Genomic DNA, 24,178 nt, shown 5'->3' with positions numbered 1-24,178 from the left:
TCCTGTACAAAGCAATTATAAATAGTCCACATCTAGAAAAAATACACATGACCTTTAAAATAGAATTTATCCTTACATATAAACAGTCTTTGTAGAAAAAAGGATATTAAAAAGTAAGAAATTTGTATAGCACCAACCATTTTATTTTTTAAAAAGTGAACATGGCAAAGAGGAATCCACTTTCATTTCTAGGCTACTTGGATTTCAAGAGACAGAGCAGGAAGATAAAAATCAACAAACATATTCAGAACCATAGCAAAGCACTAGTAGAAGAGAATGTAAGGACATATTTGGAGGGGAAGCTGCTATGGGAAGGACTGGGTTGCTCCTGGAGTTGCTGTCACACTCCCAGCCAGTGTTTACACTGTACTTTTCAGTAAGAGCAGAATTAACACTTATTATTACAGCTTGAATCTCTCTGGCAACAACTTTGAAATGACATCACAAGTCAAATTTCTATCAAAATGAGATTGCAGGATGGAGATTACAGTGATCCCCCTGGTTTTCCCGTAGGCCCTGTTTTGTTTTTACAGAGTGTACCCACAGATATTTTGAGAACTAGGACAATGACCCTCACAAAATCTTTAGTTCAACTTTGAAAAAATATATATTATCATCAGCTTCTAAGACTTAGTCCATCATTTCAAGAGCATGGCACTGATTCCATTTATTGCTATCTTTCCCTCCCCCCTACAAATATAATTTCTCTTCCAAAAAAATTTACAACTTCTGTACAAGTATTCAAAAAAGTGCAAAATGAAGAATTCTGTATCGTGTTTACTTTTAGTCCTCTTAAAACACGATAAATGCAGTTGATCTTTATTGTCCTGCCAGAGAATAAGCTCTGGTCAGTTGCAGGCTGTGAACTTGACAAGGGAGGCTCTGGCGTTGCAATGGTTTATGGTTATCATCTGCCACCCAACCCGGCTCTTAGGAAGGGTAGAAAAGTCCTTTATACATCATTTGAACCTTGGCTTGCACAAGAAGAGAAGCTATCATATAAAGAATCACTCAAAGATTCCAAATTGTCTACCCCAGGCCTTTCTGAGTTACTCAGAGATGCCTCTTCATTCTTTTCTTCTTCTTCCTTTTGTCCTTCAACCTTGTTCAGAGAGTTCTCTTTTTCTAATAAAATCACAGTATTGCCGTTAAATTTATTGAATGACTCCAGGGAAATTTTAGATAATCTATTCTCAGGATCTTCTTTTGTTTCTTCAACTTGTTTCAATTTCTGCAATAAAAAGAGGAAAATATTAGAAACATATTTCTTTGGAAAATCAAGTTATCCTGTCCAATATTCAATTATTGTCTGTATAAAGTACAGTTTAAAGGGATAGAGAGAACCTACAAGTCTTTAACAATCTTCTACCATAATTAAATGTAATAAAAAAGCTAATTTTAGGGATAAATCAAGACTTTAATCATTTTACTGAGATAAATAGGTCCCAATTTGCAAACCAGCTAAGTGCCACTTAATTTCATTTTAAATGGATCCATTTGAAATTTGTTCAGGTAAAGTGCCTTATTTTTCTTAATCAAAGTTTTAAATTCCTCTGTTTCCTTGCTAAGTATTAGTCGTACCTTTTCTGAATATAGAGTGAGTTTCAGCCAGCAGTTCCAGTAATTTGCAAAAAAAGGTATAAATCCCTTAAATCGCCATAAAGTTTAAGTACATATTAAATTTGCCAGAAGCATTGTCATGTTTGCATTTTGTCCCTTTATGGGACTTAAGACATGTGAAAGAGATCTCCTGGTCTTTGGCTGTAGATTCCATAAAATGCAAGGGCATAAAACTCACAGTAACTGATCTGCAGTTTACTGACTCTTCCCTTCCAATATCACTATATCCTGGAATATTTGCCGGATGTTCCTGGCACCCTCCCGGACTTTATAGAGTACCGCAGTCACACTCGATAGCCATTGTTAGTAAATCTGAGTGTGTTCAGTTCCTCAAGTGGCTTCTAAGATCAAAGAGAGGCACAGATGCAAAAGACAATGAGAAGAATGAAGGTGTTAGTGCCCTAAAACAGTTCTCATTTCCTTTTCCTCTTTCAGGCAAAAAATTCATCAAAGAAAAAGCAGGGACAGGGGCTCAGAGAGGATAGATAATAATCGCTACCATTTATTAAGCATCAGCTAGGTAAAAGATACTTAGATTTTCTCGATAGACTTTTTGCAAAGTTGCATGTTAAACATCTTATTTTACTTCACTTTTTAATCCACGTACTTAAATTTTAAAGCGTTTTATTTTATCAATACATAACTAATCATATGTGTGGACACAATGTAATGCTCTAGAGTCATACAATATGTGATGATCGAATCAGTGCATTGTGTGTATCTTTGTTGTCGGAACATTCCAAATTCTTGCTTCTCTATTGATTTTGAAAGATACAACACAACTGGTCAACTATATGCTCTCTTCTGTCCAATGGAACACAAGAACTTTATTCCTCCCATCTAACTAATATTTTACCTAATGCTCAATTTTAAAGATAAAAAAAACAAGGCTTAGGGTGAGATAGTTACTTGCCCAAGGCTATCTAGCAAATGGGAGAGGACAGAATTTGAACTTTAGTCTCCCATGCTCTTATTCTTTCTATTACACAAAGGTCTTATGTAATAAAGGACAAAGTATTGTACTTGTTTGTATTTCATTTACTATCCAAATCTCTTAAATAATATGCCTAGCCATTTCTTTTTTTTTTTTTTTTCAGGTTTGGGAATGGAACCGAGGGGCATTTGACCTCCGAGCTACACCCCCTGCCCTATTTTTTATTCTTTATTTTGAAACCGGGTCTCACTGAGTTGCAGAGGGCCTCACTAAGTAGCTGAGGCTGTCTGTGAACTGCAATCCTCCAGGTCTCAGCCTCCCAAATGCTGGGATTACAAGCATGCACCACCACGCCCGGCTATGCCTAGCCATTTCTGACATATGAAGTTCCACTTCCCAACCCATCTCATGCCCTAATGGTTTTCTTGGAAATGCAATGAGGAGATTGAGCTTTGAAAGGGACAAATAGATACCACCAAACCTATGGTTTCTTACATGCTAATATCTAACAGGAAGAGAAAAAAAAGATAGACGTGGGCTGGTATCCCAAGACAGGCGCAGGCATAGCTGCTCTGCAATGGAAAATGGCATGATTCCATGGGAATATTTGAAAGTCATCCTTGCACTAATGCTTATTTTATTATATTATTAACACGTAGGAGCATTACTCACAGAATTCATTTTCAACCTCAAATGGCTACCTTGAATCCACAGGGGGGCTGAGCAACAAATTCTTAGCTGATTGCAGAAATGTGATTCCATAATGAGGAATCACTCCACGCAAAAGTCCCTTTTTGTGCCATGCCAATCTTTTAGTATTCTTTTCTTCAAAGGATTATATAGCACAATGTTAAAAATGTGTGGAAAGTGGGAAATGCTCTGGAAAGGGGACATGCTTATCTACACATACATTTACATAAATAAAGGGCATTTGATGCAATTTTCCCCTTACTTTGATGTCTTAACTCCGGTTTCTACTTCTTTTTCTTCATTCAAGAACCGCAGCATTTTTCTTACCTGTTTCTTGTCTATGTGGATCCCAAATTCATCCAACAAACGCTATTACAGAAGCTACCATAAGGCAGATGTTTGGTTTTGGTGCTGAGGACACACAGCTGAATAAAATTGTGTCCCTCAGGCCCTTGAGGCAGACTGACTGGACCTGCAGTGTGGGTACCACATCCATCTTTCTTCAGGTGTAAACGGCAAAAAGATACACCTTTATTTCAACATTAAAGAATCTCTTAAGGCCAAGCATGGTGGTGTGCACAAGTCTGTAATCCCAATACTCAAGAGGCTGAGACAGAAGGATCACAGGTTTCAGGCCAGCCTCAGCAACTTAGTAAGACCTTGTTTCAAAATAAAAAATAAAAATAAAAAAAGAAGAAAGAAATAGGGCTGGGAGTATAGCTCAGAGGTAGAATGCCCCAGGGTTCAGCCCCCAGTACCACACATACAAAGTCTTAGAAATAAAGCATCTTAAGGCCCACTCACAAAGAAATTGCTCCATAGATATAAGACAGGATTCTTATTCAAGAACAGCATTTCTCAAAGTGTGTTCCCTAGACTAGAAGCAGTAGCAGCAGGTCTCCACCCAGCCCTACATCAGAAACTCCAAGGTCCAGCAGGCTGCTTTTAAGAAGCACTCAGAATGAATGACTCTAATATCTACGAACAGAAGATGGGTCCTGAAGAAGTTGTAGAGCTGGAGGGAAGAAAGACAGGTACAAAGTACAATTCAGGCTGTTAAGGGAGAGGTGAGGACATACTTAATTACCATTAAAACATCCACATCTCAGGTTTCTAGCTTCTTGGTTGGTTTCCTCAGTGAAATGTAAGAAAATCCTACCTGGATGATCATGGAAATGAACTATTGCAAGAAAAGCATGGGCTTCTCAAGCTTTGCTCTATTTTTTTGTTTGGATGAAAGTTAAGTGTTGAAACATTTCTTGGCTCTAAAAATAACATCAGTTCAAGTGACAAAAGGAATCAATTAGCATTCAGTTCTGGCGGCTGGGGACCCGCAGGGAAGGGTGGGGACTGCAGCCAGCAAGGGAGCCTGGGCTGCTGGGCAGAAAAGTGGGTCTAGAGATTTTGATTTCAAAGGTGAGAACATACATCTAAACCACTATTTGCTCATATTTTATATTCCCTGATTTTTAATTATTGGTTCATATTAAAAAAAAAGAACTATAATAGAAAATCCAGTGAGAATGTCAGATTTTTTTTTATCTTTGCTTTGTTTTTGAACTGAGGATCAAGTCTACCATTGTTGTGTCCTCCTCCTCCTCCTCCTCCTCCTCCTCTTCCTCCTCCTCCTCCTCCTCCTCCTCTTCTCTCTTCCTTGAATCCAGAGCATTCTCCAAATACACTCCCAGTCCTTTGTATTTTGAAATAGGGTCTCAATAAGTTACTGAAGGTCTTACGAAGTTACTGAGGCTGGCCTCTAACCTATGAGCCTCCTGTCTCAGCGTCCCAAGTACTGGGGTTGCAGGTATGCACCACCATGCCCAGGCTTTTACTTCTTTATTTTTAATGTCCTACCTGTCCTTCTTCCACTCCCCTTTTGCTTTCTCCCCTAAAGGCTTGACTACCCAATGCTAAAGCATCAGTAGTGTTTTAATGGAAACTTGTGTTAGTAACAGAAGAGTCTCCAGTGCTAGCCCAGGCCTCTCTGGTGAGTCCTACCATCTAAGAACAATAGCACAAAAGCAGTTTATTTCCCTGCCTTTGTGCAGGAGCACACTAAACTAGCCTCTATGCTGTCTTGTCAGATATCAGCTAGTTTTCACCTTTTGAAGACACTTTACATTTAAATTTAAACATAGGGGGGCTTTGAGGCCTAACAGTGACATGTTAATGATCCCTCTGGCAAATGGTAACAAAATAGTTCGCATCAGTTTGCAGCAACCCCAAGTGAAGGTGCTTTGCAAACTAACCACACTTCCCATTTAACTGAGTGTCTGCTTGGGTGCTGCTACACACTTGCAGGGATTATCTCTCCCGCATCACTTCTATGGGGTAGATGCCATTAGTCTCTCTGTTTACCAGCCACGGGGGCTTGAGGAAATTAAGTGACCTGTTTAAGGTCCGGTGAAGGACATCATGGAGTTTAGACTTGGACCTAGGCAGTCTGCTCGCAGAGCCCAAGCTCTTAACCTTTACTTTGAAAAAGTAGCTAACAAATATCAGCAGAGAGGCTGTTCAAGGGGAGCATCTGAAATAAGAGCTCCAGAATTCCAGCAGGCAAACACAGCCTGGCCATTTCCTGGCCATTTCCTTCACAGGCTATGCTTCATCAGAATTACAACAACCTCAATATGCTACATTTGTCGCCTATAGGTGGCAACAGTTGAATGGAAGACTTTTTAGTGGGGCTTTATTTTATTTTATTTTACACTTGGGTACAAAAATAGGGCTAAACAGGCAAGATGAGAAAATATTTTCCAGTTTAAAATCAATAGTTTTGCATACTCTTATTATATTTTCCTGTCTTCAGGGTAACCGTGGAATTTCTAGTGATAATCCAAGCAAGAGGTAGTCCTATATTCTCCAGAAATCTCTCAAGAATGATACTTTAACTAATTTAGTTCCTTGTCAAACAGTCAATCAATCAGTCAAACTATTTTACTCTATGGACAGATTTGTGCAAATAATCTTGTGGTTTGATGCTCAGAGGAAGTTTCATAGAAGAGGGTGTTCTTGGGAATATTGTGAAGGGTAAATAGGACTAATTTAGTAAGGAAGAGGGAGGGCATTCTAATGAGCTACCATTTGAGATGGCCCTGCTGCCTTTGCACACCACTCCCTAGTCTAGTAGAATCTACTTTGGGATCAGTATACACCCAGTCTATCTCTTGCCCTTTCAGATTCTGTAATGGACAAACTCACTGTAAAGACAGAAACACAGAGACATGCCTACCACAAGGGTCCTTCCTAAGAAATTCAGACTCAGGGAGTAATCAGCCAGCATCCAGGTTATAAATACTTTTATTTATAAACATCTTTCCCATCAATGATCTCAGTGTGCTCTGACATCAGCCTGGAAGGTGAGCGAGGCCAGAGTCAGCTCTACTTTACATGGGGCATTTGAAGAATCTGTGATTCACAGGGGTTCAAGTTCAAGGAAAATCAGACTTGGAAACTTAGTTTCCTACTTTAGCACAGAAATCATTCCATATATTTTTATAGTCAATAGTAATCATGGAATAGAGATTTTGCCTAGAGCAATACCCTGAACATAAGGAAGGATCAGTTGTGAAGAGATACAGGTCCTCACCATAAGAAAGATATGGAGGAGACATAGAGTGGCACAGAGAAACTTAAGTGATAAGCCAGCTAACTATGTATACATGAGGTGGTTTTAAAGATACATGGTATATGTGTACAGCGAGGAGTGCTTGTCCACAGTGGGGAAGAAATGAATAGCAAACTTATTAAATAGTGCAAACATTTAGAGTTCTGTGATGAAGGCTACTCTTTCATTATCTCTAAAACGTTTCCATCTGTACATAGTGTCTTGAAAATATTAGCGTATCTACTGTAAAATGTCAGGAAGAGATTCAAATCTACTTGGGAAATTCAAATCCAGCATCATTCCTCAGCTGGACACTAATGCAATGATGAGTTATCAGCCCAAATTAATGCAAACAGGATCTTAATCAACATGATTTCTTGGTTGTCTAGTGCTACAGAGATTTACTGCCAATCATTTTTAAGGGGACACGTGATAGGAAAATAGTCATACTTGTAAAGTGATTTTACTCTGTGTCAGGCACTGGAGTGAATGGACTGCATGAATTACCTCATTTAATCCTTATAGCAGCCCTAGGAGACAGTGTTGTTATCACCCCATTATACAAATGGGAAAATACAGACAGAGAGGTCTAAATACCAGTCTACATACCCAAGGCTAATAAGTTAGGGAATCCTGATTTGAGCAGAAGTGTCCTGACTATAAAACTTGGGATCTTAATCAGTACATATTACAACAGGTATTTCGAAACCAGTGCGCAATGGCAGACATTGTGCTAATTAGCTGTGTAACCTCTCTGACATGTAGTTTCTTTACATTGAAGTTTTTCTCCAATCTTCCCACTCTGCAAAGTGCTGTGACTCTAAAATATTCTTAATTGGTTGCCTTCTTTGCATCTATTATTGGAATCTGAGGTGGCACAATAATCAACCCTAACATCTTTCTTTCCCACTTTAAATTCTCAATGATGTGAGAAATAAAAAGCTTGACAGGAGGCTAAAATATCAGCCTTATTACTGAGAAATCTTCAATTGGAGAATAAGGTTTCTATCTACAAAGAAGTGGGTTTCCTAACACTGGGGGAAAGATACAGACAAGCTTGGTAACTGGCAGCCCTGGGCTGGGGAACAAATGCCTTCCCATCAAACCTAAGCACAAAAGAACAGAACAGAACTGTGCTGCTCACAGCCAGCCTGACTCCAGAGAGACTTGGGAAGATCCAGAGGTGGCCTATGCAATGCCAGCTCCCTTCCTGAACTTGCTAATGAGACTTGCTAACTCATTTCTTGGAAATTAATGAGGGAGCCCAAAGGTTGCCCAGACACACCAGGCCTGGAGTGTTATCCTAGGGGGATCCCTCCACCTGGAAGGAAAGTCCAAATTAAAAAAACATGGCACCACAGCACCTCCTGCCACCGCACATCTCTCATTAGATACAATACATATATTTTAAAAAATCATGTTGGTACTTATTCTATTTCCAAATACCTTTATCAGTGCATTGCAATTAAACATCATACTGAGATGAAGAGTGATGCAAGCCCGGCGTGGTGGCGCATGCTTATAATCCCAGCATTTGGGAGGTTGGGACCGGAGGATCACAGTTCACGAACAGCCTCAGCTACTTAGTGAGGCCCTCTGCAACTTAGTGAAACCCTGTTTCAAAATAAAGAATAAAAAATAGGGCAGGGGTGAAGCTCGGAGGTCAAATGCCCCTGGGTTCCATCCCCAACCCCCCCCGCCCCAAGAAAAAAAAGAGTGGAGTGATGCACTCACAGGGGCACACAGCACTACAGCACTTGGTGTAGTTTCCTCCCTCCCTTCATATCTCTCTCATATCTCTCTGTGTTCCCTGCTCCTCCCTCCCCTGTGTTTGCGAGATTGGTAGTGATACCATGAGATACAGGCATATTATTTGAAATGTTACAATGCAGATTGTAACCCAATAGTCATAGGTGCATTAGGGCTAAGATACAGAAAAAACAGGGTGCTCTAGTGAGTTGGGGGGAAGGGAGAAGCCTCTCCAAAAGGAAAAAATAGAAGGGAGGTGACTGTGCAGATGAGGCAGACAGGAGAGCTTCCATCTGGGAGCAGGTATGTAGGAGGAGTCAGTCTCTCTAGTCTGGGGCTTTGGGTTAAGTTGAAGGAGATTTACCCCATCTCTTTTCTAATGAACATATTATGGGCACTGAAAGATGGATTCAGGGTAGAGTTTTGTGTTATGCTCTTTTTTGTGGGGACAGGGAGGTGTTTTAATCTAGGGTCTTTCAAAGATTATGCACATCTCAAAGTGTGTTTAAGTGGCAGCCTCGAGGGAACAGATGCAGCTGAAGTCACTTTTCTTTTCTCAGAAGCACTAGTTAATCTCTTCCCTAATGCCACCTCTTACTGCATTCCTGGTGGAGTTACTTTCTGGATGAGATAAAAATAGATAGAATGACCTTTGGTGAGCACAAGAGACCTCTCCACACTTTTCTCAAGGGCTGTGGTGTTAACCCTGTTAACCTGGTCAAGTTCCAACTTGGATAATTACTTTCTCCTGGTGCTCAGGTCCTTCTATTATCTCAACTGGACACATTACTCTTCACATGCCCTTCTGAAAAATTAATGTGATGGGCTGTAATAGAGAACCACTCAGCAAGTCCAACCACACACACAGGCAGGGAGATGTGATTTGGCACTGGGGGCCACTCTGCTTTCTTACTGGGGTCTTAGAGAATCTTTAGCATCTCCAGGGCACACTGGTTTTATTAGGTGAAAGAGTAATTTTCAGCTTATATGTGCTTTTATGACTATATTAACTATATTGCCATCTTTTACTATGATCAATGGTGTTCAATGACCTTCGACAGAACCCCTAGACCCAGAGGGGAAAAATGAGTTTACTTTCTAAGAAAAAAAAGAAGGACAAGAGGAGGGAGGGAGGGAGGGAGGAAGAGAGAGAGAGAGAGAGAGAGAGAGAGAGAGAGAAGAGAATATGAATATAAAGCTTAGGATTGCTTGAAAATAGTACACCTTGTAGAAAGGAGAAGAAAAAAACTGGACAAGATGAAAAATATGGCCCCAAAAATCAGATCCAAAGAATGGAAGGAGCCGGGCGTGGTGGCGCACGCTTGTAATCCCCGCACTTGGGAGGCGGAGACAGGAGGATCGCGCAGGTTCGAAGCCAGCCGCGCTGGCTTAAGAGACCCTGTTTCCAAATAAAAATGTAAAAATAGGTCTGGGAGGGTAGCCCGGAGATAGAAGGGTTTCCAGGAACCCCAGTACCACCAAAAAAAAAAAAAAAAAAAAAAAAGAATGGAAGGAAAGATGTTATTTTTATCAGAGATGGGAAATATTTCCATATATACAAAATGGGGGAAGATGTGGATCCCTGTCCTTCAGTGGAGAGAGAAACACAAAGAAAAGCACAAACTTTGCTCTTTGCGGAGAAAGACATTTAGAAGATGAAAGACATATAATGATAGGTTGGGGTAAAACTGTTCTATGAACAAGCAAAGGACACTGTGATTTCTACAAGTTGTAACGGTGCCATCACTTGAAATGACTGCCTAAAAGTATGCATTATTTGGTTTGTTTGTTTTCCAGGTGCTGAACAGATCCACAGATCTAACTTAAAATAGAGGTTGATCACCTTTAGCAACACAGGCTTGATGACTATTGGTCAATTTATCTGAAAGTAAAATCTGCACTATTTCTTGGAGACCTGGAATTGGGCAGGAGAGGCAGCTCACTCATCAGCTTGTATAAGTAGTTTAAATAAAACATGCTTCTCCGTGTTGTTAGTTTCCTTTTTCTTCTTCTACCATTCTTCACTCTTTATTCAAGAATGAGAATTTAGCAGGTTCTGAGCTGGGAACTTCTAAATGTGTTCATTTTGGTGTCAGGCTGATGATTCCAGCTGATGAGAGTAAGCACATGAAGCTTTTCTGCCCTTAATTTACAGGCACCACTATGAACAAAAATAAATATATATGCTACTTTCTTGACTTCAGAGATCGATTAGACTTTTTTCTTCTTGATTGTATTTTTCATCATTTTGTGTCTTAAATATGATATCTATCCAGAAAACTGGGTTAGTCCGGTTCAGATGTATTTGTACCATAAAACTCAAAAACTTTGTTAGAGAATAATATAACAATGAAGGTAATATCTATATATTCTAATATTATACAGCCATGTTTTTATTTTCTATTAGTAGGTTTCTGGCTGTTCTTACAAGAAAAAAATGTACTTTCTTGCATCAGGTGAGTGTAAAAAAATGTTGTGTCTGTGGGGGTGTACTGAGGATAGGACCCAGAGGCATTCTACTTCCGAGCTACACCTCTAGCACTGTTTTATTTTTTAAAACTTTGAAACAGGGTCTCACTAAATTGCTGAAAGCCTTGCTAAATTGCTAAGATTGGCCTGGAACCTGAGATCCTCCTGTCTTCACCTTCCAAGTACTGGAATTACAGGTATGCACCACCTGGCTTACAGTATTATTATTATTATTATTATTATTATTATTATTATTATTATTATTATTTGGTGGTACTAGGGGTGGAACCCAGGGGTTTTCTACTTCCAGGCTATACTCCCAGACCTATTTTATATTTTATTTGGAAACAGGGTCTCACTGAGTTGCTGAGAGCCTCACTAAGTAGCTGAGGCTGGCTTTGAACCTGTGTGATCCTCCTGTCTCAGCCTCCCAAGCGCGGGGATTACAAGCGTGCAGCACCACGCCTGACTCACATTATTTTTTTAATAAAAAATTTTCTTCCGAAAGAAAATTTCCAATATCATCAAAATGGTGGACATCATAGAACCATACCTGAAAGTCCTAAGTTTCTATTATGAGGCATGCTGTGAGTGCCAAAGCAAAGGAAAACATTGTGTTATTCCCTAACTCTAAAAATCCAGACAAACTGGAGGTACTACCAACAGAATCTGGTAGAGCCTTTCAGAACCACAGTGCATCCTAGCACACAATCTATTAGGCTTTTGACAACAGCCATCGCATCAAATGGACCAGCAAGCTTAGGTGCATCCAGGGACACACTGACTTCCATGGATGAAAGAATGTTTGTCTCCTTCTTGTGTAAACTACTCATCTCCTACTGCAGTTCATGCTTCAGTTCAAGAGCTGGTCAGCTTTTCCTTTAGATAAAGCTCTTTGAGATAGTAAAAACTAGGACAACTCAGAAATGAGACCAACTTACTGACCCTTGTTCTAAAGAGAAGAGTCCTTGGTGGAAACTGTTCTACAGACTCTGAAACATTACACTCTAAATTTGGTGCTGCGTTCTAGTTTATGACACAATTGTAAGATGCTCTTATCATTATACAGTAGACACTGGGGGTCCTAGAATGGGGAGAAACACAAGTTGGGAGAATGACAATAGTTCCCATTTCTACCCTGCATCCCATTCCCTGCTCTACCACGATACGACAGTGACAACTGCCATTTTAACTCTGGAGCATAATCTTAATAGATTCCAGTATGGTGATTCTGCCACACCACTTGCTGAGGCTGGCTTTGAATCTGCGACCTTCCTGTCTCAGCCTCCCATGTACTGGGATTACAGGCATGCCCCAGCACACTTGGCTATACAGATGCTTTTTTTTTTTTTTTGGTGGTGGTACTGGAGTTCCTGGAAGTTCTTCTACCTCCGGGCTACACTCCCAGACCTATTTTATACTTTTTTATATTTGGAAACAGGGTCTCTTAAGCTAGTTCGACTGGCTTCAAACCTGCACGATCCTCCTGTCTCCACCTCTCAAATGCAGGGATTACAAGTGTGTGCCACCACCTGGCTATACAGATGCTTTTTAGTCTCTCTTTGCCATTTGAAATATAGCAGTCTCCTCTTATCGGTAGAAATATATTCCATGATCCTCAGTGCATGCCTGAAACCACAGATAGCACTGAACTCTACAAATACTATGGTTTCTTTTCCTATTTATTCCTATCACTATTTATTGAGCACTTACTGTGTACTTGATGGGACTCTGGACATTGGCAGTATAGTGAGGTATGAGGTAAAGTCTCTGCTCATATAGAATGTACAAGGATTCATCAATATGAAACAAATATAGAACAAAGCTTCAAATATAGCACGAGGGGAGTCCCTGAGAATCGCCTCACTGAATGACACGAGCCATCTGTGTAGCCTGTTGTTTGGTCTGAGAGTGGCATTTAAACACAGAATTAGAGTGCCAGGCATGGCGGCGCACACTGTAATCCCAGCACTTGGGAGGCGGAGACAGGAGGATAGGATCGTGCAAGTTCGAAGCCAGCCTCGCTGGCTTAAGAGACCCTGTTTCCAAATAAAAATATAAAATACATCTGGGAGTGTAGCCCAGAGGTAGAAGGGTTTCCAGGAACCCCAGTACCACCAAAAGAAAAAAAAAACACTAAAGTATTGTATGTGTTCATCCCCATTCTATTTTCAAAATAACTCCCTATATTTGCTCACACTTATTTTTTTTTGATATTCAGTCTGAAACATCATTCAGGTAGATGTTTTCCATATGTTAACTAATTACTATTTACACTCTCTTTTCTTAACCTTTATTGGTCTAGTAACTTTCTAAATTCAATATTGAAATTAGAATTTCTTCTCTTTTATCAAATTCTGTATTGTTGTCAATGGTAACCAGATTTTCTAGCTTGATCTTTTTAAGTTATATGCTGGTCCAGTTTCTATTGTAGTTTATCCTCCACTGGGATCTTTTGTTCTATGGATTCCTGGCTAAAATGGCCAAATTATCTGTCTGACCCTGAGCTCATATCCACTGTACTGAGAAGGTTTTGTCCTACCAACGTTCCACTTCTCAACCAAATTCAAGCTTCCTGAGGCCATGGACTGCTTTTGTTCTGCTTTATGTTCAGGTCCTGACACTGAGTCCTGTGCATCTTAGAGGCTCAACAATGTTGTCACTAATAGGGCTGTTTCCACAATGTCATTTCCTTCCAGAGTTCATAGACTTGACCAAATATTCTTTAATGTCTATTTTTCCACAATGAAGAGACAAAGTAAGAAGAGTTCAGATTGTCACCCGACTTGTGATAATACATCTGCTCTTCTTCCCTAGACATACTAGGAGTCAGAGGTCTCTTGGATTCCAGGTTAGTATCAAGAACCAGGAGGCAGGACACAGAGGGTAATAAACCAAGTGATGTGTGTATGTATGAATGTATACCTTCAAATCTCACTGTGGGGTATAATTACCATGTATCAAGAAAAGTATAAAAAAGAGAACTAGGACACCTCTTGGACCAATGGGTGTCATATAGCCAAAAGCAATTTCTTCCTTAAGAATGGAGACATGGGAACTCATATCCCCTGCCTGCTGGTGGGGCAGCTCTCACTGGCCAAAGGGGGCCTTCCTTTATCCCTCCAGGAGTGCTTGCCCACTTCCTGGGTGAGGCAGCAGCTGTCAACACTTTCTGTAAATCCAGGAGCAATTGCTAATACAATAAGCTCCTCAGGGGCAAATGTTATTGAAAAGAGTGAGGCCACGGTAGACTGCTCACATCGGCTCTCCCTTCCCTTAAAGGCTCCTTGCAGCCAGCAAGCACTGTCACACATTGCCCCAGCCAATCCCAGTCCTCTCTCACTCAGGCATGGGGACACTTAGTGATGTGTCTTGGTGCATCTAATTGAGAGTGTACAGGTCACATGATGACATCCCTAGAGGCAGCAAGACTCAAGAGATAAACCTACAAAGATTATTGGCTGTATCTAATCAAGAAATTATGCTGTAGGAAAATTAAATTATAGCTATTTTAGTATAAAATTCTTGAACCAGGTAGCATGCCAGTCCCTCCCTTCCTCCCTCCCTTCCTTCCTTCCTTCCTTTCTTCCTTTTCTCTTGTGGTACTGAGGATGGAACCCAGGGGCATTCTATCTCTGGGCTATACTTCCAGCTTTGTTTGATTTTTTATTTGGAAACAGGGTCTTGCTAAGTTACTGAGAGCCTTGCTAAGTTGCTGAGGCTGGCTTTGAATCTGCAACCTTCCTGACTCAGCCTCCCATGTACGTGGATTACAGGCATGCACCAGCACACGTGGCTATACAGATGCTTTTTAATATCTCTTTGCCATTTGAAATACAGTAGTCTCCTCTTATCTGCAGAAATATATTCCATGATCCTCAGTGCATGCCTGAAACTACAGGTAGCACTACACTCTACAAATACTATGGTTTCTTTACCAGTATATACATACCTATGATGAAATTTAATTTATAAATTAGGTACAATAAGAAATGGATAGTAATAAAATAGAATATGCAATGAAAGTTACTTGAATGTGGGCCAGGCGTGGTGATGCATGCCTATAATCTCTGTACTTGAGAGGTTGAGATAGGATGATTACAGGTTCAAAGTCGGCCTCAGAAATTTAGTGAGGCTCTGAGCAACCTAGTGAGATCCTGTTTCCAAGTAAAAAATAGAAATAAAACTGAGGATGTAGCTCAGAGGTAAAATGTGCCTGGGTTCAATTCCTAGTAATACTAACACACACACATACACACACACACACACACACACACACACACACACACACACACACTATGTGAATGTGGTCTCTCTATCAAAATATATTATTATACATTATTTACCCTTCTTGTAATAATGTGAAATGACACAATGGCTACACAAGGAGATGAAATTACATGAATGATGTACACATTGTGACATAGAATTAGACTGAAAAGTAGGGTAAACTTTATCACAAGCACTTGGATACCAAGATAGCTAAGTGGTTAAAGGGTGGGTAGTGTATATGGTATGAATACCTTAGACAAAGGAATGACTCACATTCTGGGCAGGACAGTGGGAAAGAGCAAGAAATTTCATCCTGCTATTCAGAATGGTGTGCAATTTTTAAATTCCCAACTGTTTATTTCCAGAGTTTTCTATATACTATTTTTGGACTGTGATAGATTATGGGTAACTGAAACCCTGAAAAGCAAAACTGTGGACAAGGGGGGGTGCTATATGTTACTTGGCAACCTATGAGTCATCAAGGGTAATCTCTTTAGGTACTATCTCAGCTGGCTTAACACCATTTTATGAGGCTTAAGCCAGCTACCCGTGACCATAAAGGTAAACTATTTTTTTTGTCTCACATGCACAGAACAATTTAATTTTTAAATTAATGTGAAAGTGAATGCACCTCACTCCCAGTGAAGTATTTCCACCACACATGGCTGTGTAAACTCAACTCAATTGCTGTGAGAATTAAATATGGATCAACAAAATCAATAGTTAATTGTGTAACTTGGGGTCTTTCATTTCAGATCTAATCTGTAGAGAAGGTTCAGGGGATGTTTGCTTTAGATTTTCTTAAAATATTATTTAAAACCCTCTGTCAGGCAAAATAGTTCACGGGGTCTTTACATTACTCCCATACGTCATGTGGCGTGTAAGTACTCGAGGTCACATTGATCGTCCAGCCTCTCCAGCTCTCATTTTAAAATTCTATACCTATTTCAGGCGAGCTGCCTCATTCTAAGTATCTGGCTTGCACGAAAAAAAAAAAAAAACTTTATTGCAAAAATAACCCAACATAATAGGGGTCTCAGTACCAGGTGTGATGTACTAGCTGTATTTTAACCTGGCTTCTGGTTTGTTTCACGGTGACATCTACAGCAGTGAAGCAGGGACCCACCTCCCTACCCCTCCCAACCAGCAAAGCACACTGTGCTGTGCAGATGCGTGATTTTGCATGACATGGTGAGCAGGACTGTGGCGTTGGTCCACACTGTAGGTGGACAAATATGCTTTCTGCTCTGATGTTCCATAGGGACTACAGGGAGGGGCTGCTGCTTGAATAGAACCCAAAAATATTCTCCCAATCTCATTAGGCCCAATGGATGAGAATGGAAGGAGGGCAGGCAGGCCTCCTTTTATGAAGGAAGAGGTACAATACCATCCAGAGGACCACAGGGAAACAGACAGACCACCTTGACCCTTGTTATATTACAGCAGTGCTAAAAATGTAATGTTTGAACTTCTTTTCCCTTTAAAGTGTAACCTTTCATATAATAAGTTAAGCCTAGCTCTCTCTTACATATTGTTAGAGCCTTCATCCATTTTGGAGATTGAAGGCGAAATAATTCTTGAAATAATGAATCATTTTTCTCTTTCCAGCTTGTCCAGAAATCCCATGATTATTTTGCTGTAGCAGACAATGACCTTCTCAAAGGAGGCCTATCAAACACTCAAGATAAATAATGAGAAGGTCTCTTTCTCCTGCCTCAAGCAAAAAATGGCACAGAAGGGAAAATGTTTGTGAAAGCATCAACACTATCATCTCAGGATGGGCTGCAGGCTGCTCCCAGTGAAACGGGCAGCTCAGTGCTGAGGCTCCACTCAGTAGGATTGGTGGACAGTGTCTTGGGGGGAACTTTAGGGGAGACACCTAAGCCCTTCACCTTGCAATGTGGGAAATAAATGCTTTTCTGGAGGCAGGCAGAGCACATTTTCAACCCCTTGACTCATGAACAAATTAACTAAGGGTAAGGAAGTTCTGGTTAACAATGTTTCCCAATAGTCTAGAAAAACAATTCTGATTTACTAGGTCCAGGAGCTAAGATTAATGGCAGTGAATCATTTCTTCCCCCTATATTCTCATCTCCCCATCAGGTAGCAACTAGGGAGAGATAAGAAACTTTCTTCTGTTTGCTCTCACAGAAACAAGGTTTTGCAATGTAGGTAGAGAGCCTACCTCTCTACCTACCCATGATGATAGCAACCTTCCCATGATTTAAGTGCTCTGGGGTTGAACAAGAGAATGGGGCCTATTTCTCAGTACCAGGGTCAACTGTCTATCCTTTTATGGTTCCAGTATTTAAATTTTATTCAATCTGGGGATAGCTGAAGACAAAGAACTTAGCTATAGAAGGCACAAGATCCTTCCCAGTGTTTAAATAGACAATTCAAAGATAAAGGTTCCTCTATAGAAATAGGTGGGACGTGAAGAGAGGAGCCAGAAAATTCTGTTCCCTAACAAGCTGAGGATTCAATGGTCTCAAGGAGGTGCTACCCAATGGCAACACAGGGGCAAGGGTAAAAGGACAATCCCAAAGCGAATCAGGATGTAAATGATCCAGGGATTTGCAAATAACATCAAAACTGCTCAGCAGCAACATCTTGAAAAACACTCAGTATCATGCAGATGGCTATCCACCACGGTATTTAGCTAGCCAGCTGGGGATGGAAACAGGCTGAATTTGAGCCCAGCAAGGTGTTTAGTGTCTCCATGTTCTGGTTCATATGCTGCCCTCTCTCTAAAAATATCCTCCTCATCTCTTGGGTTGGCCAACACTCATTCATCTCTTGAGATTCAGGTGGAGTCAAATCTCTGAATGGTTTTCTGGCCAGGACCCAGACAGAAAACACTGTCCCCTGTTCTCCCTCCATTCCTCTGGTTACCATGGCCCAGTCTCGCACACAGGGAACATAAACCAGTATCTCTCCTTCTCTTGTGCTTGCAACACTCCTGGCACAGAGGTGGTCAGCAAATGTTAGTGGAATCTAGAAGGACAATTACATTTACTTACTAGTCATCCGTTTTGTTCTTTAACTTTATCCTTTAATGCCATTGAGTGACTGAGATCCAAGGACAAGATGCTACCATCTCTGTTAGGAAATTTTCATTTATATCCTAAGAGGCACAGTGAGTGTCTAATCACCTAGCAGAGATTTTTTTTTTAAGAAAGTGGAGACAATATATTCCTCAGTAAGCAAACAAGGGAACAATTTGTTTTTCAGAAAATTTTGATTAACAATTTTCAAGAGGTATTTCTGTTGCCATAAACCAACCCCCATGAAATAATCGGCAGCACAAAGACTGCAAAGTTGGGGATTGAAACACTGAGTAGTGAGAATGATACAATTAGGCAACGGGAAGATGGATGGCATCAGCCGCTGGTACCTTTAAAACAATCCAAGTGGTTGTGAAGAGAACACAAAACAAAACAAAAATCCTCAAGATGAACAAAATGAAATGGAGAAGTGCAATGAGATGAAAATACTGGGTGAACTTGAGGAATACTGTGTGTCCTTAAAGCATATGGGCGATTTTGAAAGGCTCGGGGTCATGGGGGTTCCCGAGGTCCATCCCCCAAATTGAGAAATAAGTGAAACTATGGTCCCTGGGGCAGCTTGAGCCTAGGCTGTTTCCTTAGGTGCAAGAGAGATGCAGTGTGGCAGAAGCAGACACATGTAACAGGTAGCAATTTTTTACACATCAGAACTGACACAGGATTGAGGATAGAAGGAGGATAATTATCTTTTCTTCAACTTCTTGAAAACCCAGATCTTCAGTTAGTTAAATATGAGTGGGCTGGTGTTTCTCTTTGCCAGATTCAGCACCGATTATTTAACTGCCATGTATAGCTACAGTTTTCTTAAGTGACTGGGAAAAATGCTTTTCTTTAAATTAGTGTTAAAGAAGTTACTGGCAAAATGTGCCTTCAATATTTCTGCTGGGTGCTACCAAAGGATTACTTAAAATCATGAAACTAATCCAAAGGGGCTGCTGCCATCAGAAAGTGACTAGGAAAAAGATAAGTTTAAATCCAAGGATGTTCAGCATGGATGCTAACACACACACACACACACACACACACACACACACACACACACACTTTTTTCTTCTGGTGCTTTCAGGGGATATCCTCAGAAATTTCATTTTAAGGAAGGGAAAAAATAATTTCTTATAAGAATGTTTGAGTGCATTTTGGTCTGTTGGGCAGGGCCAACAAAAATCCCTTGCTGTGAGTCAACTATAAAGGAAGGTTGGTGAATGATGCCCCACTTTATGGAGTGTGTGTGTGATGAGTGATTAGCGCTGGTAGCTTCAGTCACTTGGGAGCAGCAATCAGGGTCTCTCTCCTACAACTCTCGATGATGGCAAAACACCACTGGCTCCCAGCCCATCCCATGATGGGATATTAACTAAAAATCTAATTAATCTGTGAATGAATTATGGCCTAAGAAATAAACCATTTTATAATCAATTTTAAGTGAGTCTCTAACAGAAGATAAGATGAAGAAAAAGCTGTAAAATTATAAGAGGTTGGTACATTCTGTTCATCATGACTGATGATTTTAAGGGGGATAATTTTACAATCCATCACATTTTTTGTCATCTCAAAAATCATGCCTCCCAATGTATGCTGTAAATTAATTTTAGAATTTACATATTTATTAAAAATCTTATTGAAAACAGCAGGAAATGAGCTCTATTTGAATAATAAAATAACTTGTTATTCTACTGGAGATTAAAAACAAAATATAAAATATTTTATTTTCAGGTAATGACCACATAAATTGCTATCTGAATAAGTTAAATTAATAATTAATATGCATCAGAGGCATTGACAGAGGATTAAAGATAATCACCCCAGTTCTCATTTTGGGGGGATAAAAGGTGTCTTGGTCACCATTCTAACTGTTATAATCCAAAACAACTGATCACCACAACTTAGAAGAAGGAAGCTGATTTTTGCTCACATTTCTGGAGACTTTAGTGGTTTAGTTTATGTCAGGCCTAGGCTCATATATCACAGAGGCCAGGAGCAAAAGTGGGAACAAGCAAAGAGATTCAAGGACACAATCACAGTTCCCAAGGCCACACCCCCTGTCATCCACTTCTACGAGTCACATCCACCTGCCTGTTACCACTCAATAAATCCACTACAATGAATTAATTCATTAATGAGATTATAACCCTCAATACATCAACTCTGAACATAATACATGAGATCTTTTAGGGGATATCCTATGTTTAAACCATAAAAAAGAGTTTTCATAAAAGTACAAAGAAGGGAGAAACAAACAGAAAAGGTGAAGAGCAGGGCTCTCAGCCTGCCGGGCTGCATGTAATGGAAGTGGAGCTACAGGCACTTCGGGTGGGGTGCAGATACAACTCCAGGGTCTAGTTCTTAGCAGAGAAGAACTTGATTTCACTTTAAAAGCTTATTTTCAAAAAGATCTTCAATTTGACTGTTCAAAGCCTATTATATGGATGAACTGCCCACCAGAACAAAGAATTGCCCCAAACACAAAACACGAAGATGTCTGTCCCAGCCACAGCTGTTGATACAGGCTGGTCACCAGCCACGGAAGACTCCAGGAGAAAGAGCCAGAAGGGCAAGGTGTCCTCATTATACAGTGATGTCACATTACATTTGGGTGGACACAACCACTTGTTCTAGGTTTATGTCATAATAGATGTCAGCTCAGAGATCTAGTCCTAAGATAGAAACCACCTGGATTCATCTACAGAAAAGTAAAATGGTCAGAGGGATAAGAAATGGGGCACTGCCATGTATACTTAGGATATGATGGATAAAAAAATATCCATCAAGCGGAAAGGACAAAAGGAGAGGTTCTCTTCCAATTCTTGGAAGAGAGGATGAAGTGAGAAGACATTTTTTTTTAAATGAATTTCAGTTTAATCATAGCTATTTCTTTCTACAGAGGATTTATGAAAAGCTGCTGTTGCCATTATCTTTAGAAAACATGAAATGCCTTTGTGAAGGGTGAAGGGTGTGGCTCACTCTGCCTCTGCTCTGCAGTGATCACTGAAGCTTTGTAGACTTGACCTGGCTCCATGTAGCAACTGCCCCTCCGTGCCCCTAGCACGCACTGGTTGAAAAAGGCTGGAAGTAAAATGTCCCTGTGCTCAATCCTCAGGACAAAAAAAAAAAGAGAACAAAAAGTTAAAAATTTAAGAAAAAATATGAGCGCTCCACAAGACACATACAATTAATTAATTAATCAATTTTTAATTTAATTTTATTTTTTGCATACTGGGGATAGAACCCAGGGGCATTCTACCTCTGAACTACACCCCCAGCCCCATTTTTATTCTTTATTTTGAAACAGGGTCTCACTGAGTTTCAAGGGCCTCACTAAGTAGCTGAAGCTGTCAGCGAACCGCAATCCTCCTGTCTCAGCCTCTCAAATGCTGGGATTAAAAGCATGTGCCACCACGCCTGGCTCAGAATCCTTCTTAACACAGCAAGTCAGGCAAATTCTGCCTACTGACCATCTTTAGCATCTGAAATGATGGCTTTCTGACTTCTTGATTTAGTATGTATGTGTCTGGGCTAATTATGTACCAATTAACATATACTTAGATATCTTATTCACTACACAGCATAACAGCTCTTGGTATATGCAGCTAATATGAGGTATGTATGTTGATGTTTTGCATATGAAAAACTGAAGTCCCTTTGGCTCCTCTCTTTCTCACACGGCACGTCTGCTAGCCTTTTGGGAAACTTCCTGTTAGTTCTCAGATTCATTCTTCTCCTTTCCCTTACTTGTTTCTGCATCATAGGGATGACATTTCCTGGGCTCCCTTTTCTTCTGGCTCCTGGGGTAGTTCAGCTGATAGGAGACAGAAGCACGGGGAACAGGAAGAGGGGTGGGAACAGGTGATTCTTTCCACCTGGGTCCTGTAATGTTCCTCCAGGAGGTTCTTCTCTTCCACTCTCTTTCTGCTGCCAGACTGCCCCTTTTGCTCTTGGTTTAGCCCCAGTGGCTGGTACGGCTTTGGGGCTTTAATGTCACGTTTTCTTCTATACCTCCATCCTAGGGGTGGCTATAACTTTTTGCTTCTACTAAACTCTGGATTACGACTTTCTTATTCAGTGCTCCAACTATTTATTAAGTAAATGATTCCCTGTATTAAATTCTCTCTACTGAAAAGACCTAAAATAGTTCCCATTCTGTGCTAGATCCTGGCTATAGTTCTTTGTATAACCAGAAAGTTCTGTCATCTCTACTTTTAAAATTGTGTCTATATCCAGTCATTCTTCAATGTTTTCTGCTACTATTGTGCATCATGTGGGTGACTGAAATGGAAGCTATGCTTCTGTTTTTGCTTCCTGACATCCTGTTCTCCATACAAAGGCCAACACATTCCTTAGAAACTGTAAACCAGATCACATTATACTCCTTCATTATACACTTCAGTATCCTATTATGCTTTCTGTTTGCCAAGAGTGAAACCCAATATTCTTCCCATAGGCAATTAGGGTCCTCAGGGTCTTGGGTTCTTCTCTGCCCTAGTTTCCTTTTCCACTATTCGTCTGTTCCAGGTATAATGCCCCAGGGACACATCATCCAGGTCCCTACAGCTGGCCTTCCCACTTGCTATGTTTTCTGCCTGATAAACTCTTCCTACAGTCACTTTTTAATGTTCCAATACAATGAAACCTCCATTCAAATGTTCCCTTTTTTAGAGACCTTACCAATCACTCTCTCTGCAGCAGTGCCCTCATTATTTTTCTGTCTCCTTGTTCTTCTTAATTTTAAATATCATACCTCATTACTTGACATTATATAGTCATTCCTCAGTGTTCACAGGGATTGGCTCCAGGACTCCCTTAGGGATACCAAATTCCATGGATACCCAAGTCCCATACATAATATAGTGTAGTATTTGCATATAAATCAGGCATAGTTCTTTGTATATTTTAAATCATCTCTAGATTACTTACAATATCAAGTATATTGTAAGTAAATTATACTATATTTTAGGGAATAATTATGAGAAGAAAGTCTGTATACATTCAGTACACATGCAATCTTTTTCCCAAATATTTTTATGTGTAGCTGATCAAATCTCCAGATGTGGAACCCACATATATTTAGGCTGACAGAATTCCATCTTCTTATCTACAAAATATAAAATCCATAAAGACAAGGCCTTAATGTTTTTTTACCTTCCTCTATTTGCACTACCTAGGATAATGCCTATTAAATAGTACAAGTTGTCAAAATAGCCTTGAATCATTGAATAATAAATACTATACCTATATCACACTGTGAAAGTAAGGGGTACCAAGAGATAATTACTTGTGTTAGAATAAGAACAAACATATTAACATTTTTCTAATTAAACCAACACATATGCTTAAAATTGAAACCCACTAGAAACAAAGTGTTGCTTGGTAGTTATATCACAAACCAAGATAATGAAGTTTACTGTGATGGGTGAGAAGGTACCTACTTATTATTCCTGTCTTAATCAACCCTGTATCCTTCATTCTCAGGCACTGTTCCTTAGTAGCTATGTTTAGTGCACTCGTAGGTGATATGAAAATACTACTTTGAAATTTGCATGAACCAAAGTGAACGCAGTAGCTTGTGGTAGGGTCCCTTGGTCTGCTTATTTAATTACATAAACTAGAAATATATATCTGAGACGTCCAGGGTTAACAACTACAACTACTCCTTCTGGCCACAAATCACACTTAGGAGCTGTCACTTCTTTAGGGCACATCATATTGACAAATTCCCGAGAACTTAGTAGGTAAAAGCTGATTTCTTTTTTTTTTAAATCTGTTTATTTATTTATT

The 24,178-nt window shown here is 40.0% G+C and overlaps 1 protein-coding gene across 1 annotated transcript in view; it reads right to left on the bottom strand.

The window, feature by feature from the left end:
* Nucleotides 1-952: 952 nt before the first annotated feature.
* The window catches only part of NCKAP5 (NCK associated protein 5), a gene marked incomplete at both ends in the record, with an annotated part of 891,793 nt that continues 868,567 nt past the window's right edge, over nucleotides 953-24,178 (bottom strand). Inside the window, one exon of the mRNA XM_080689066.1 lies at nucleotides 953-1,231. Coding sequence (XP_080545192.1) covers nucleotides 953-1,231 — 279 coding nt within the window. The remainder of the gene's footprint in view (nucleotides 1,232-24,178) is intronic.

The sequence above is a fragment of the Muscardinus avellanarius genome (assembly GCF_963383645.1).
Source record: "Muscardinus avellanarius genome assembly, chromosome: 2".
In the NCBI taxonomy this organism is placed as follows: Eukaryota; Metazoa; Chordata; class Mammalia; order Rodentia; family Gliridae; genus Muscardinus; species Muscardinus avellanarius.
Note: the sequence above shows the minus strand (reverse complement) of the source record. Positions and strands in the feature narration are given on the sequence as shown.